The 15,857-nt window shown below is 41.8% G+C and overlaps 1 protein-coding gene across 1 annotated transcript in view; it reads right to left on the bottom strand.

Annotated features, from left to right (window-relative positions):
- SNCAIP (synuclein alpha interacting protein) overlaps positions 1-15,857 on the bottom strand; it is a gene marked incomplete at its 5' end in the record, with an annotated part of 74,417 nt that overhangs the window by 46,302 nt on the left and 12,258 nt on the right. The window contains one exon of the mRNA XM_082649939.1: positions 13,792-13,864. Within this exon, the coding sequence (XP_082506065.1) occupies positions 13,792-13,864 (73 nt within the window). The remainder of the gene's footprint in view (positions 1-13,791; positions 13,865-15,857) is intronic.

Here is a 15,857-nt window from a genome sequence, read left to right as displayed (position 1 = left end):
GGCTCCCAAAATGCCTATTTTACTTCTAAATATGGAGTTTTGTGTCCATATTAGAAAATTAGCTTTAGACATCAAGAAGAGGAAGAAAAGGATGTGTCTTTAGGATAAAATACTGTTTTCCTACTATTTATTGTTAAAAGTGAAAGGAATACTATTTTCCTTGAGAAACAAAATGGTCAGCTTTAGCTGTAATTGCCTTAAAATGTACACAACAATGAACTTCACATCTACAGCTGCTAGAAACCCAGGCACCTTCAAGGACATGACTTCTAAGTTCTCCAGGATTCCATTTCCTTCCATTTTTATACCTAAGAGAGGGACGTTGTGAAAGATTAGGAGGGTCAATGCTAGAGTCAAGAGTTTCCTTAATCCGATGTAAATGAAATCCATCGTGGGCTTACTCATCACAAACACTTCAGGTTCTAAGGCGTGGTGACAGGTATACTTATCTCATGACAACAAGAAGACGGGTATGGAGCCTGAGTGAAGACTACTTGCTGGGTGCTCTTCTGTACCACCCTTGGAGACTAGATTGGAACCTGATCCAAGAAAGGGTTGGGTTAACTCTGAATCTGGGGTACTGTGTCAGGCCATAATGTTGGGAAGAGCCAGTGGGTGTGAGAAATGTTCCCATGGAGTTGTTTGCTCATCCCTTTCATTGGTGTCACAGACCCTTTATTGACGGTGTTGTGAGGCTGAAGGGCAAGTACAGAGGACTTTCTTATAAAAATATCAACCAATGATTTATTCACATTGAGATGTTAAAATATTACTGGAAAAGATTCATTGATGTGGTTCTAAACTTCCTAAGTGGCTACTGATATAAAGCAGCTGTAGAAAGTCAGATTTCCCAGTTTCCCAATTTCATAATTTCCCAAGTTTCCTAATTCCCAGCCCAACCCAGAACTGTCAAGACCTGCTCACATCACTTTGTACCCCATCTGCACCCATTTCTTTATTGTGTAAAAACTCACAGAAATACTCAAAAGCCCTTACTACCTTGGGTAGAAAAGATACTTCTTCACCAAAGACGCATGTTCTATCATGAAATCAGACTCAATATTTTGACAACTTTAAACCTTTGGGCCTTGAAAGTATGGTTCCCATAGAAGACAAATGAGTGATTCTGAAGAGAGCACATGGTTTCAGAGTTATTCTATCACCTAAAAAGCATGCTGACCTTCACTCTGACATCAGCAAAACCTCTTGAGTGGATTAAGTCTCACATCCACTCCAGGCCCATTACCAGATTTCCTTTCTGTTTTTTCCTCTCTCAGTGCTGAATTATAGAGAGAGATACGCATCCAAGGATGGTGCAGAGGCTCATCAAGCAGAGAAGTGTGGAACCAGGGGAGAACTTGCTCAGTGTGCTTTCTGGAAAGTGCAGAATCACGCTTACCAGTTTTAACTGAAGGTGGCAATGTTCTACAGCGCTGATCTGTCAAGTGCAGGAAACACCAAGATACTGCTCCTTGCTAAGGGAACAAGAGGCAGATGGGGGAGGTTTGAAAAATCCCTATCCTCTACCCTCTACTAGCCAGCTCCAACAGATGGCTCCCAGAATGCCGTCAGTAAAATGTTTCTTTTCCTCCTCGATGTGAAGTCAGGTATCCACGTTAGGAATACAACTTTAGACACAAGAAGAGTAAAGGGGGTATATATCTTTAGGGTGCATGAGTGTTTTTTTTTTTTTTTACGAAACATTAAATGAATTCTATTTTCCAGAAACAAAGTGGTAAGTGTATGAAACCTAGTCCCACTTTGAGAGGGACGCGCCTCAAGGTCTGGAGGGGAGGAGAAATGGGAGGAAGAACTAGCCCAGCCTGCAGCCTCCTCTTCCTCTGGGCAGCCCCGTGGGGTCCACCCAAGCAAGCTGGTGGCCGGGTGGAGTTCTCCGTTACAGGCTGCAGAGAGGACAGGGCAGGTGCAGAGATGCAGCAAAGTGCAGATAGAGGCCCCTGCAGGACAGAGCCTGGCAGAGCCGCGCTGCCTCCTTTCCTACTGCCGTTCGGTACACGCTTCTCAGGCACTGTTACAAACAATCAAAAAAACCAAAACACTTATGTGTGTTTTAAAAGTTCCTCCAAATGCTATTTATTAATTAGAATTTTCCTAAAATGTCCTCCATCATTAAAATTATGAATACAATATATTTGCATAAAACTTTCTATGTTTCTGACCACAAGTCAAGTGTATGATGTCACTAGACGTTTTTACAACTCCGGAGGATGGATGAGCAGTGCTTCCGTATTCTCACTTGAAAATAAATGCGAACTGAGGGAGTTTCAAGTGTTATGTGGAAAATTACATACTATGCTGACTGCTCAACCAGGACTGAGGTTCCCTGACTCCAACTTTCTCTCCATAACACCGCAGAACTGCCTTATCAAAATTAAAATTATTCCCTAAACATGCAATTCACATTTTCTCTATTTGGGTCACATGTAGGCAATGGAATTCCAGAAACCAGTAGTAAAACCTGGTTGTACTCATTTCAGATTCATTTTAAGCTAAATCCCAAACTGTACTCTCTGCCGAGATTTTGGTAACCACTGACTATGAAGTAACATCAGGAAAATGGTTTTTAATAACAACTTTTCTTAGAAACAGTTGAGTGGAAGAATTTCCCTACTTTGTTTATCTTTAGCGGCATCAGCCTAAATTTAGAGTCATCTTATCACAGAAAATTTGTTCTGATTTCAGGTGCCAATTCTTTCAACTGGTTAAAGGTGGCAATTCCTTTCCAATATAAGCAAGACATATAGGAATACAACAGAGCTTGTTCAGAAGTGCTAAAGTAATTGGCAGAATGCTAAAAGACTCTTACAGGGTCCACTCATTCCACAAACATCTGCTGAATGTTCTCTGTGCACATGGCTGTAGGGGTACAGAGGGGAATGAAATAGACATAATCACCGTCCTTATGGGGCAAGCAGATAGTCAAGCAAGTATACAGATGAATGAGAAATTATAAAATGCAGAGTGCTTTGATGGAAACAAGTAGGGTCCTGGAATAGAGAACAGCTGAGAAGCCTTACCATGGAGATGACATGTAAGCCAAGACCTGAGAATGAGAAGAAGACAGTTATGAGTATCCGGGGGAAAATACAAGAGAAAAGACGATTCTGTGAGGATATGGGTAGAAGGAAGCCCATTCTCAAATGCCTAACGCAGGAGAGAATCTGGCAGGTTCCACAGTTCTTCTATCTAGAGCAGAGTGATCTAGGGTGAGGGAGATCAAAGATGAAGTTGGGGGAGGCTGTCAGGGGCCAACTCACTTGAGGGTTTTATGGACCACAGAAAGGAGTTTGGGTTATATTTTAAGTGAAATGGGGTATTCTTAGGGGGGCTTCACAGAGAATGAAATGCTCTGCTTTACATTTAAAAATATATCCTTGTGCCTCCTCTGGGGGAAATACGGGGTGGCAAGGATTGATGGTGAAGAAAGAAGTCAAAGTATTAGTTCATGGTTGTTAACCCAATGAAACATAAAGGTGGCCCGATCTGGCTGGGGGCTGTTGAGATGGAGATAAGTGGACAGATGGGGATAGGCTTTGAGTACAGACGACTCAGGACCTGCTGATAGATGGAGGTGGAAATGAGGGAGAGGCAGAATCCTGGCTTCGGCCACAGAGTGGATGTTTCAGTAAACTGAGTGCTGATAGCTGAGGGGGGTCTGAGGAGGAACAGGTTGGGGATGGGGATTCAAGAATTCCTCTTCATAATTCCACAAGGCATCCAATGGAGATATCGAGTGGGTCATTAATTAGGAGGCTAGAGTGATGAGGTGAGTAGCAGCAGCAAGTAGGGGGCATCTGAAGCCGTGAGAACGAATGAGCTATCAATCCAGAGAGACTTAGAGATTGAGAGGAGAAAGGATCCTACTGAATACTTCCATACCACTTGGATACGTAAAGGTCAAGTAGAGAAAGGAGAGGAGTTGCAAAAGAGACTAAGGAGATGTCAGAGTGTTAGAAGAAAAACAAGGAGTGAGGTGGTATCACAAAGCCATGGGAGGAGAACGTTTCCAGAAAGGCACGGCCCATAGCCTCAAATAACACAGCAATGCCAAGCAAGATGAGAACATCAGTGTCAACGGATTTGACCAACTGGAAGTTCTGACCTTCCCAAAAGAGGTGGAAGCCACACTGGAGATATTTAAGGTGAACAGGGGGTGGAGGACTACAGATCGAGGTTCCGTTAACTCTCTAAAGCATGTTGGCTATAAGTGGGGCCTGGGGTGGGAAGAAAAAGGAGCAGAGAATTAGGGTGGAGCCACCAGAGCAGTATTGTTTGCTTGTTTTTTAAGACAGGAAATAATTAGAGAGTGTTTGTATGGTGCAGATAAAAGAGGAATCAAATATCCAGAGAATATCAAAGTGTGAAACCAAATGAAGAGAAGCAAAGCAGCTGTCCCAAAGCTCAATTATGATACAAACCCCAAAGAAGTCGGCTTCCTTTTCACCTCTTTACACACTCAATCATCCATCCTACCTCAGATGTGTATGTAGCACCAGCAGTAGGCACTGGAGATACCATAATGAACCAAATTACCCAAAAGAGATTTTATTTAGTCTACTAGAGAAAACTGATATTAAACTACATTACCAATAATTTTTAAAACACAGATATTTAAAGAGGTGGAAAAGTACAGGGAGCTGGGAGATAATATAGTAAGTTGGGAGAGGGGTTCTAATATAATCTAGGCTTGCACTGTCCAAATAGGAACCACTAGACACCTGTGGCTATTAGGCACTTAAAATGTGGCTGGTGGTACATATCAAAGTGCAAATAGTTTTGATTTATTGGGATAAATATAAGGTATTATTAAATTAATCTCATCTACTTATATTTTTTCATATGACTACTAGAAGAAGTTTAAATTACGGAAACGGCCTACACTACATTTCTACTGAACAGCGGGAGTAGGGTGAAGGGCTGTGAGGAGGTGACCTTGGAGGCGAAAGGAGAGAAGGACGTGTCACGTGAAAGAACACAGCACATCTGAGGAACCGAAGGAGGTCCCTTGATGAGACTGGCAGGCAGAAAGCAGGAGGAGAGCGGCATGCGAGGATGCTTGCTGACCCAGGAGAAGAGTGCTTGAAGACCACGTGAGAGTTTCCCACTAAGAGAGTTTCCCACTGTGTATCTTGAGAACCATCTCGGGGAACTATTGCTTGATTCTGAGCACAGAGTGACATGATACCTCATCAGGGACGACGGATTAGCACCAAAGGTGGCCTAAGTCAGCACTTCTCAAACTCGAATATACACAAATGAGTCACCTGGAGAGCTTGTCAAGATACAGATTCTGATTCTGGAGTCTGGAGTAAGGCCTTAGGGTCTGCATTTCTAACAGGCTTCCCAGTGATACTGGTGGTGCTGGTTGCGGTCTCAGAGTGCACTGTGAGATGCAAGGGCCTGAGCAATCGATGCCACAGAAGGGTCTGGACTTTTGGAGATGATTCTTTACTCTCTCCGAGGATCCTTCAACTATGAGATTCTAGGATTCTGTTTGTATTACTTGAGTTTTTTAGTGATTTTTTTTTTAGGGGAAGAGTCAGGGCAAAGAAGGTATGTGGACAAAGCGTGCTCATTTTAAATGGGAAGAAACTGCCCACTGGGAGACAAAAGAAAAAGGATACACTTTCAGCAGGAAGTGGGGTGCTCTCAGAGACTCTATGAAGATCCAAAACCAGTAACAACCCTCCCTCTCTCCAATCCTACTGTTGCCTTGATTGCGAACATGGGGCAGGGAAAACCACTTCTCCCTAATGACAGGATTGACTTCTGAGAAGGAAGTCACTGCGGGGCCGCACAAGGTGAAAGGCACTTTGCTTCCGTACCGGTTTTTCCTTGTCCCTGTGCTTCATTTCTTCCCCTTCCTGCCTCCATGATGCTTTTCTCTCTACTTCTAAGTTCTCATCCTTCCTTACTGCCGATTCCCTTGAACTCATTTCTACCAAGAGATTTCCCCACCAGTTTTCTTAGAGTCCAATAAAACCAAAACATGGGAAAGGAGACTGGGTCTCTTCCCCAGAGTTTTCTCTCCCTCTAGTACTGCCTCATTCCTGACTTTGTTAACTCTACAACCTTCCAGAAAGTCAGGGAGCTAGGGGACTTAGATCAGCTCAGTGCTTTGTGACCACCTAGAGGGGTGGGATAAGGGAGGGTAGGAGGGAGGGAGACGCAAGAGGGAAGAGATATGGGGACATGTGTATATTTATAACTGATTCACTTTGTTATAAAGCAGAAACTAACACACCATTGTAAAGCAATTATACTCCAATAAAGATGTTAAAAAAAGAAAAGAAGAAATGTTCAAGGAGAGAAGAGGGGACAAAGATGCACTGTATTTAAGCCCTGCCACTGCCAGCCCTTTACATTATTTTTGACACTACTAGAGTTTTATTTTTAATTTTTCTATCACCCCCTGCTCCTATCTTTCCCTGCATTGACTTCATATCCTTTCTTTCAGAGACATAAGCAAAATGTTAATGGATTAAAAGCAGACAGAGGGGGCAGATCCGCTTTCCTAAGTTCTGTGGTTCATTCAAAGCGTTGGCCATACACATTCTGCAATGGCAGAAAAAAGCAGTGGATAAAACTGCCCTTATGAAAACGAAAAATAGAACTACCCTATGACCCTGCAATCCCACTACTGGGCATACACCCTGAGAAAACCATAATTCAAAAAGAGTCACGTACCACAATGTTCATTGCAGCTCTATTTACAATAGCCAGGACACGGAAGCAACCTAAGTGTCCATCGACAGATGAATGGATAAAGAAGATGTGGCACATATATACAGTGGAATATTACTCAGCCATAAAAAGAAACGAAATTGAGTTATTTGTAGTGAGGCGGCTGGACCTAGAGTCTGTCATACAGAGTGAAGTAAGTCAGAAAGAGAAAAACAAATACCATATGCTAACACATATATATGGAATCTAAGAAGAAGAAAAAAAAGTGGTTATGAAGAACCTAGGGGCAGGATAGGAATAAAGACGCAGATATAGAGAATGGACTTGAGGACATGGGGAGGGGGAAGGGTAAGCAGACGAAGTGAGAGAGTGGCATGGACATATATACACTACCAAATGTAAAATAGCTAGCTAGTGGAAAGTAACTGCATAGCACAGGGAGATCAGCTCTGTGCTTTGTGACCACCTAGAGGGGTGGGACAGGGAGGGTGAGAGGGAGATGCAAGAGGGAGGAGATACGGGGATATATGTATATGTATAGCTGATTCACTTTGTTATAAAGCAGAAACTAACACACCATTGTAAAACCATTATACTCCAATAAAGATGTTTAAAAAAAAAATTTGCCCTAAGACAGGAATAAAGACACAGACCTACTGGAGAATGGACTTGAGGATATGGGGAGGGGGAAGGGTGAGCTGTGACAAAGCGAGAGAGAGGCATGGACATATATACGACATATATACACTACCAAACGTAAGGTAGATAGCTAGTGGGAAGCAGCCACATAGCACAGGGATATCAGCCCAGTGCTTTGTGACCGCCTGGAGGGGTGGGATAGGGAGAGTGGGAGGGAGGGAGAGGCAAGAGGGAAGAGATATGGGAACATATGTATATGTATAACTGATTCACTTTGTTATAAAGCAGAAACTAACACACCATTGTAAAGCAATTATACCCTAATAAAGATGTTAAAAAAATAAATTAAAAAAAAATTTGCCCTTATGTTATGATGACAACCGTACAAAAATTATGCCTCATGAAAAAAATACTAGAAAGAAATACAGCAATTTTGTTTTGGTAGCATGGTTAATTGTAGTTTTTACTATTTTAACAAAATGAATTATGTCACCTTTACAATTATAATTTTGTTAAAGAAAAAGCAAAAATACTTATTTGACTAACATTCTCATCTACATGCTTTACTGTATGTAAATTTTTACTTCAGTTAAGTAGATTTTTGTCATAAATGTTAGATTCTTTGCTGCATCAGGGTGAAGTGTTCATTTTCTTGATTGAGATCTTAGCAAATGTGCTTCCTGAATCTTTGAGTCCATCTTATATTAGATCATGTGAAATGGATTAATCAGCAGGCTTTTCAATTTAAACTGCTATACCAACTTCCATGCTTTTAGCATGAAACCTTAATAAAATTGGAAACAGGAGGTTTGTATATTTAGCATCATCAGCTATGTCACAGCAGCGTCAATAGGATAAATTTCATGTCAATGTATTATTTTCGGTGTTGGCCAAAATCCTTGAAAATCTTAGAAAACCATACATTTTCAGAGTTTATCACAAAATTTGCAGGCACAGGGCTAAAAGTATAGCAAATCTGCAATGTTTCTAAATATACATCCAAAACAGCTTTTACCAGATACTGAGTTTAAAAAGTATGATTTTCAAAAAAAAAAAGTATGATTTTCCTTTACTCACTGTCAGACAAGTGATCTTCTCTACTATTTAGGTACTGAAAACCCTTCAGGATCTCTCCTCAAACACACTCCAGGGCCATTTATAACTGTTACATAACCGAGTTTCCCAACCTCAACGCATCTAAGTTCTTAGATGCAAAGCTGCATTAACATTTATATGCTTTCTTTCATAAGAAAATTATACAATGAGCTGAGCAGATACATATTCTGAAAGAATCACAAGACATGTAAAGCACCATGAATTGAAACAAATGTGTATCTGAATGTCCAATTAATTAAAAGAAGCTCGAAGTCAATGAAATTGAATATGTTTGATTTGAATACCATATGTCGATTTACTATTAGTCCTCATACGTATTTAGTCCTCATATGGAGAAAATATAGAGCAGAGTTAACACGTCCTGCCTCATGCTGTCCTCCTTTCCTACATGAGGAGCAGGGATTAAGCAGAGAAAACATGCCAACATTTCATAAATAACACCCTTTTAGAGGTGCAAATTTTTCACCTGTAACTTCCCTAATGCTAATCCTTGCCCCACTCCACTAGCCATGCGTGGTTCCTCGGACTACAACTGCACTTCAGTTGCTCAACTTCATAGGGACTCTGTGGTCAGCAGAACTGGTTTCAAATGCAGAACTCTGGACAAATTATTTGTCTTCTGTGGGCCTCAGTTTCCTCATCCATAAAATGGGTATAATAATGGTCCTCCCTCAGAGAATTATTTTGAGGACAAATAAGCTGTGCACAGAAGACCTGGCCTAATGCCTGGTATGCTGAGCACGTAAGAAGTAACTGGGAGATCTCAGTAGCACCTGTGCAGCTCTAAGCACCAGCAAAGTTTGTTCTCAAGCTTCTAATTCCTAGTTCTTCCCCTCTCTCCTGCCTTCCTATGGTATCTGCAAGTCCTTCACACTTGTTTTCAAAACTTCTTTTTCTCACAAAAATTCAGTTTAGGCATAGTGTAGTGTAATTGACGGCAAAGAGTTTAAAATATTATCCTTGTCAGGGGAAATACAGATTTTAATAGGAATCCGTGCTTTTGGCTAAAGGAAGGGCACTCCTGGGGCAGACTCGTGGGCGTCAGTGAGCGAGTGGAAGGTGCAGGAATGCTGCCCCAGGCCTCTGACAAAACACCCTGCCATCATCTGCCTTTCTCAGAGCCCACTGTGGAGCTGACCCAGGGCCCAGGGATGAAGTGGGTGAGCCCTAGGCTCTATGTCTCATAGAGAGGCTCCCAAGGGCCAACAACTGGGCTCATTTGCACTCCTGTTCCTCTCAGAACACTTTAAAAATAACAGGCAGGAAGGGGAGGCACGAGTCTTGTCTTTGTAGCCCAAGAGCGAAGGCAGGAAAGGTGTGTGCTGAGTCCTGAGGTGGATCTGTGTGGTTGACAGGTTCTGATCAGACCATACGGGGAGCAACCTCGGGTGGAGTTCTGGGTGCGCCACTTTTAAGAGGGATGCTGGTAAATGAGACAGCCGCAAGAAAGCAAGAAGCATGAGCGGGATACACTCAAAACTGTGGAGGGAAACTTTAGTTTGGAGAAGACAAAACCAAGGGTGACTGCCACCTCCAAACACTCAGTGGCACCCTCGCCCAGGAGGAACTGTCCTTCTCTAAGGTTCCCTAGGAAAAAGCCAGGTGTAAGGGACGGACATTTGAGGGATGCTGATTTGGGCTGAACAAAAATGAACCTTTATGAACAGGCAGCTTTGTGAGACTGTGAGCTCCCTGTCACTCACGTGACAAAGTACAGGCTGATGACCCCATCAGGATAATAAGAGTCACTCCAAGATCTGATGGACTTTGGACTACATTATTATTATTATTGGCCTTTAAAAATTCACTTATAATTAAAACATTTTCATTTAAATGTATAGAATAGTTGAAAGAATGAAAACAGTACAGAGAACACCTGTATACCCTTTACCCACATTCATCCCCTGTCAACACCGTACCCTTCTGCTTTTATTATTTGCACTTTCTCACTTTCTCTCCCTCTTAAACTAGACGATTTTTAGGGTCCCTTCTTCTACTGAGAGTTATGATTTTCGGCTTCTTTCCAGGTAATGGGATTTTAGAAAAATTGGGATCCTGCCGTCAGCGCTCTTCACAGAACTCTGCGTACCATGACCCTCAGGGCCCTGTAGCATCTGACCCTGACCGGCCCCCTGGCCTCATCCTCATTTTCATTGCCCCATGCAGCCACACTGGTTTTCCTTTTCTTCCTCATCCATGCTAAGCTCATTTCTGACTCAGGGGCGCTGCGCTTGCCTTCACTGTTCCTCACTGGCTTTCCCATGGCTGGGCCCTAAGAATGCTCCCTGATCCCCCAAACTCCCCTCCCTCCCCATCCACTGTAAGTTACTCTATCACATGCCTCATGTCACCTCTTATCACTACCTGGAAAATCCTGGTTTGCATCTTCATTTGCCTGCCTTTTGTCTGTCACCCCGCAGAATGTAAGTGCTGTTGAGAACAGGGCCTTGTCTACACCTTCCTTGTTACCCTGTCTTCAGTGCGTGCATAGGACAGAAAACACAAAAGTTATTTGAGGAATGAATAAATAAAAGAACAACTGGGTCCAAGAACATCTATCTAGTCAAAGACATGTTAGTACAGGATGGGTGTTAACATCTGACAACCTACACAAGACAGAAAGTGCCTAACAAACTTTAGAAAGGTCAAGAGACACATCTTTACCCGGTGGAGTATGTTCTAAGTCACAGGAGGTTTAGGGAAAAGTTCCCCCAGAGGGTGCCCCATCCAGAAGAAGACGTGGACCCTTCTCAGAAGCCAATGTGTCTTGTGCCACCACCTGTTCGAAAAGACTACCATAAAGATGGAAACTGTGCAAGTGATCCTGGAGCAAACTCCTCCTAGGTTGTTGAAACAGGAAAGACTAAGGGGATGCGTTGGGGGTGGAGGGTTATTTCCACATCTGCATGCCCATGAAACTAACTGAGATTGCCTCAATTCTTTCAGAAATGGAGGGTGAAAACTTTACTATGTTGAGATTTCTTTCAAAGCGGCTCACAGATAATTCTACAGCGGTGCTTTGGAGAGATTGATTTTTCATGCGTTCCTTTTTCTAGGATCCCTCTTGCTCTATTAGAAAGTGGTTTACCAACCTCCAAATGGTCCATCAAATTGGAGGTGTACATGTGATTCCATTAAAGAGGGCTGAGTCTTTCCCTCATATATCCATTTCCTGTCAGGTCTAATTATTGGTGATTACCTTGAGCACTGGATATTTGCTCTGGGTGAGTTTAAAGGCTTCTGAACTTGAAATTGGCCTCCTTCTCAACCACAGAAGAAATGTTTAACATCTCCTACTGTGGAATTGACTACAAGTCACAAGACCTGGAGAAAATGGAATAAACCGGCCCCAGGAAAATTCTTTTTAAAAGCTTCGGTTAATTCAGTTAACTTGGTAAGCAAGAGAAGCTATTTAAGAGAGAAAAGAAATGTTCCACTTCATCGGTGAGGGAAAATGCTAGCTTTTAAAGTTTTAAAAGGAAAATATCTTAAAATTAAATTACTATCCCTAAGTCTAGCTATATGACAGTATATGTAATGGATAAGACAACAGACTCTAGAGGCAAACTTCCTGGGGTTTGGATCCCAGCTCTGTAATGTAACTGCTGTGTGACACTGGGTGAGATAATTTACCTCTCTGCTCTGTGCCTCAGTTTGCCCATCTATATAATATAAACATCTTAAGAGTACAATACTTAGCTCACAAGGATTTTAGGATTAATTGAGTTAATACGAGTAAAGGGCTTACAGCAATACCTAGCACGTTAAGCACTACTGAAGTGTTTGTTATTATGTCTTCTCTCTTGCCCCATCTCCAATTAAAAAAAAAAAAAGAAGAAGAAAGAAAATCTTGTATCTACAAAGTACCTTCGGATACATCACCTAATTTTGATCCTAACAGTAGCCTGGCAACATTGGCAGAACAAGTTTCTTTTTTATTTTATAGATAATGAGTCACAGGCTCAGGGTCGTATAACCGATAGATGTCTGAATGCTGACTCAGACGGAGGTCTTCCGACTCTGAGGCCGGGGGCCCGTCCACTGCGTCTGCTGCCCTTGTCACTGATCACAGAGGTTTAACTTTGAACCTGGTGATGCCTTTTAAGGAGGCACATCCTGATAAGCCTTATGGCCAAAGCCTCTGTTAACCCCATAGATACTTGAGTGCATTTGAAATAAGAAAAATTTTGTTTAAATGGAGGTAAATGAAAACTTTTATTTGAACTTCAAACTATCTTCTGTGATGTTTCTGACCCAAACATTGAAGCATTACTTTCACTCATACAAAAAAAAAAAAAACCAAAAAAACAGAGATAAACAAACCTAGATAGACTAATTATTTTCCCCATCTCATCTAAACAAAATGTTGAAAGAAAACAAACGTCCCAAGAGAAAAGTAAATTAGCTTTGCACAGTCCTTGCAGTTCGAAAGGCCTAGAGTTCTAGCAGCTGCATAGGTAAGGACGATCTATTTATTTTCAAACACAATACACACAATTCTAGGGTTATCTGAAGTCTTCCATCATCCGTGGTTCTCAGGATTCTAGTTACTATCAGAGGTCCAGCTTTGGCAAGGTTAATGGTGATGCCTTAGAGTAATTACTTGGAAAAATAATAAACATCATTTCACAGTTTAATGCTATGGTATCATTCCCATCAATATCCTTTTTTATTTTCATTTTTGCCCATCACAGAGAGAAAAGCAGAGAGGCTTGATTTGATTTACAGAGGGAAAAACAACCCTGAATGTACTTTTTTTGTCAAGGGTCGGGGGTGTGCAGGGAGAAAAGGTCAGCCAGCTGGTTTTCATCTATACGCCATAATTCTCTGTTTAGTTTACACTATTAAACTCCAAAGCTTTGCTTTAATCTTAACTGTTACAGTATGCCTTACTGCAGATTCTATCATGTCGCATCCCTGATAGGGTTTCAGACTTTGGCAAAGCAACATCCCCCAAGCTGGTCCTTGCCATATGGGTAGTAAATGCATCCAACATTTTTTCATTGGCGCCTGCATCATTATGTTTTGTCACCAATGGTTTCTCGGGTTTGCAGTAAATTGCTGCGTATACTGTGGTTTGGAGCTGCCGCGATGATCGCCTACATTTATTTGTAAACAGCTGAGTCCTCATTAGGACCTCCCTGTCCGGTTAGTCCTTGGAGGATGACCTAACATCTGTTTGTTGAGGGTCGGGGGTAAGTGGAGAAGCCATAAAAGAAAAAGAAAACAGAAAGCAGGAGCAACCAATGTGAGGGGGAAGGGATGCCAGGAGGAGTCCCCCCCACACTCTAAAAGGCAGAATAAGGAGAAGAGGCGGGGAGCAAAACTTACCTGATCTGTCTTCGTTTTGCGAATCACATCTTCGGCACAGTTCCGGGATGGTCTTGAGTGACGTGACTGAATACTGAATGGGAAGCCAGAGGAGGAAAAAGTGTAAAGTAGCAATTTAAAATAAAGCATTACATTCACTCAATTGGCCAGAAAATCAAAACACAAGAAGGAATACTTGAGTACAACACATATCTCTAGAAAGTCTATCTAATTTTACCCTAAATGGGCTGCTTGGTGATCTGGCAGCATCCCAGACTCTACCCATAAGCATGTAAGGAGATGCAGATTAAAAAGAGGGCTGGACAGTCCTTTAACAAATAAGGTGGGGTGTATCCAGCAGACATTCTATCTCTTCTGCTACTTGTACAAGATGGAAGGATTTTCTGTCCTTGACATTTTCCAGAAGATGGCCACAATATTTGCACTCTGAATCCTAAGAGTGAATCTATGTGTGGAAAAAAAAAAAAAAAGCCAAGAGGAGGAGCCCCCAGCTTCCTGCAGCATCCAGGGCAGCCAGGAGCTGTATCTCCTGGACTACAGAAATGTCCCTAATGTTGCTACTTGCCACAAATTTTACTGTAATGTCCATGGGAAATACCAGGATAATGCTATGAAAAGTGAGAAGAGCATGGTTCTGTGTTTGAAAGCTCATCTGTTTCATGGATAGATTAGTCTGAATTGAAAGAAACCACCTTGCAGGCTCAGTCCCAGCACCAACTCAGGGGCTGGCTATCAGGATAACAAATTATGACATAAAGGGGCATAAAATCAGCAGAGCAACAACAAATTTAAAATCAATAACTATGATGTATGGGGACGAAGTTTGATCCCAATCAAGCTTTCTTTGGAGAAGCGTGTTTTAAAACAAAATAAATAGGATGAACTCTGTCTTTAATCAAAGGCCACGTCAGGTCCTGTCTTCGATCATACTTTAATTCATAAAATACAGCTTTCTAAAAATAGTTTGCTCTGTACCTTTATGGAACAATGCTCTTATGTAAATGAGCATGGATTCCGAATGACTTCACTGTTACAAAAGTGGAAAGGGGATTGAGAAAAAACATTTAATCTAAAAGAAAAATGATCATGGGAAACTCATTAGGATTATTCTAGCATTACAAGTGAGGAATGTGTAATTAGGACACATTTGTCAATACGAAGGTGCTTTAGTTAGCTTGATGTTGACAGATGAAGCGAAGTGTCTACATTGAGACCATCCCACGTGCCCCACCCCCGTGCTTTCCACCCAGCATCAGGACAGCAAGACAGAGAGAGGCGCAGTTGGACCTACTGTCAGTTCACCAATTGCACATCACAAACAAATTAAATTTCCAGTACTTCCAAGTGAAAAATGAAATCTCAGATGACTAATTAGAGAAATTACTCTTACCTGTCTGATGCAATAACATCCTGTTTATGTCAGCCATTCCTCAGAGACTACAGGTGCTTTAGCAAAACACATTCACATACTCGAGGGCGGGAGAACTGCCTCTTAAGCCAAAAAGGAACTCCAAGGATTTTATTCCCCTTTTATATTATGCTCTTTGGGAGTGGGGGGTGGGTAACATAGGTATAGAAGGCATTTTTCTTGTTCCTAATAAGTTACCTTATGTTTCTGGCCAAGTACAAACTCTCTAAGGAAATCTGGTAGCTTCTTGAGCCAGCTGGTACAGGTTAAATAATTACACAGTTTGTAATTCAATTAAAATTGGGTCTTTTGTTTTGGTTGCCATGTGCCCCATGAAAGCACCCTTTGGCAAAGTCTTACCCTCGTTCCTTTTTTTTTTTTTTTTCCTTTTCTTCCAAGGCAAAATTTTAGAAAGAGGAAATTTCAGATTGATTGTGCTTAAATATAGTTAATGATAAGTTCAATAAGTTGCTCAGTGGGCTTAATGATATGTACTTGACTAAACCGGGTATGCTGCTATCTGCATTTCCAGCCACATGCATCCTGTCACCTCCCACCCCAAAGTCAGACATGTCACAATCTACAATTTATTAGCTTCACCTTCAGCTCCTCCAATGTGACCTCAAAGGTCCACAGTATGCAATCACTTTTAATTTGA

This window comes from Grampus griseus (assembly GCF_964374135.1).
Source record: "Grampus griseus genome assembly, chromosome: 3".
Lineage (NCBI taxonomy): Eukaryota > Metazoa > Chordata > Mammalia > Artiodactyla > Delphinidae > Grampus > Grampus griseus.
This window is presented reverse-complemented; position numbering and strand designations above follow the sequence as displayed.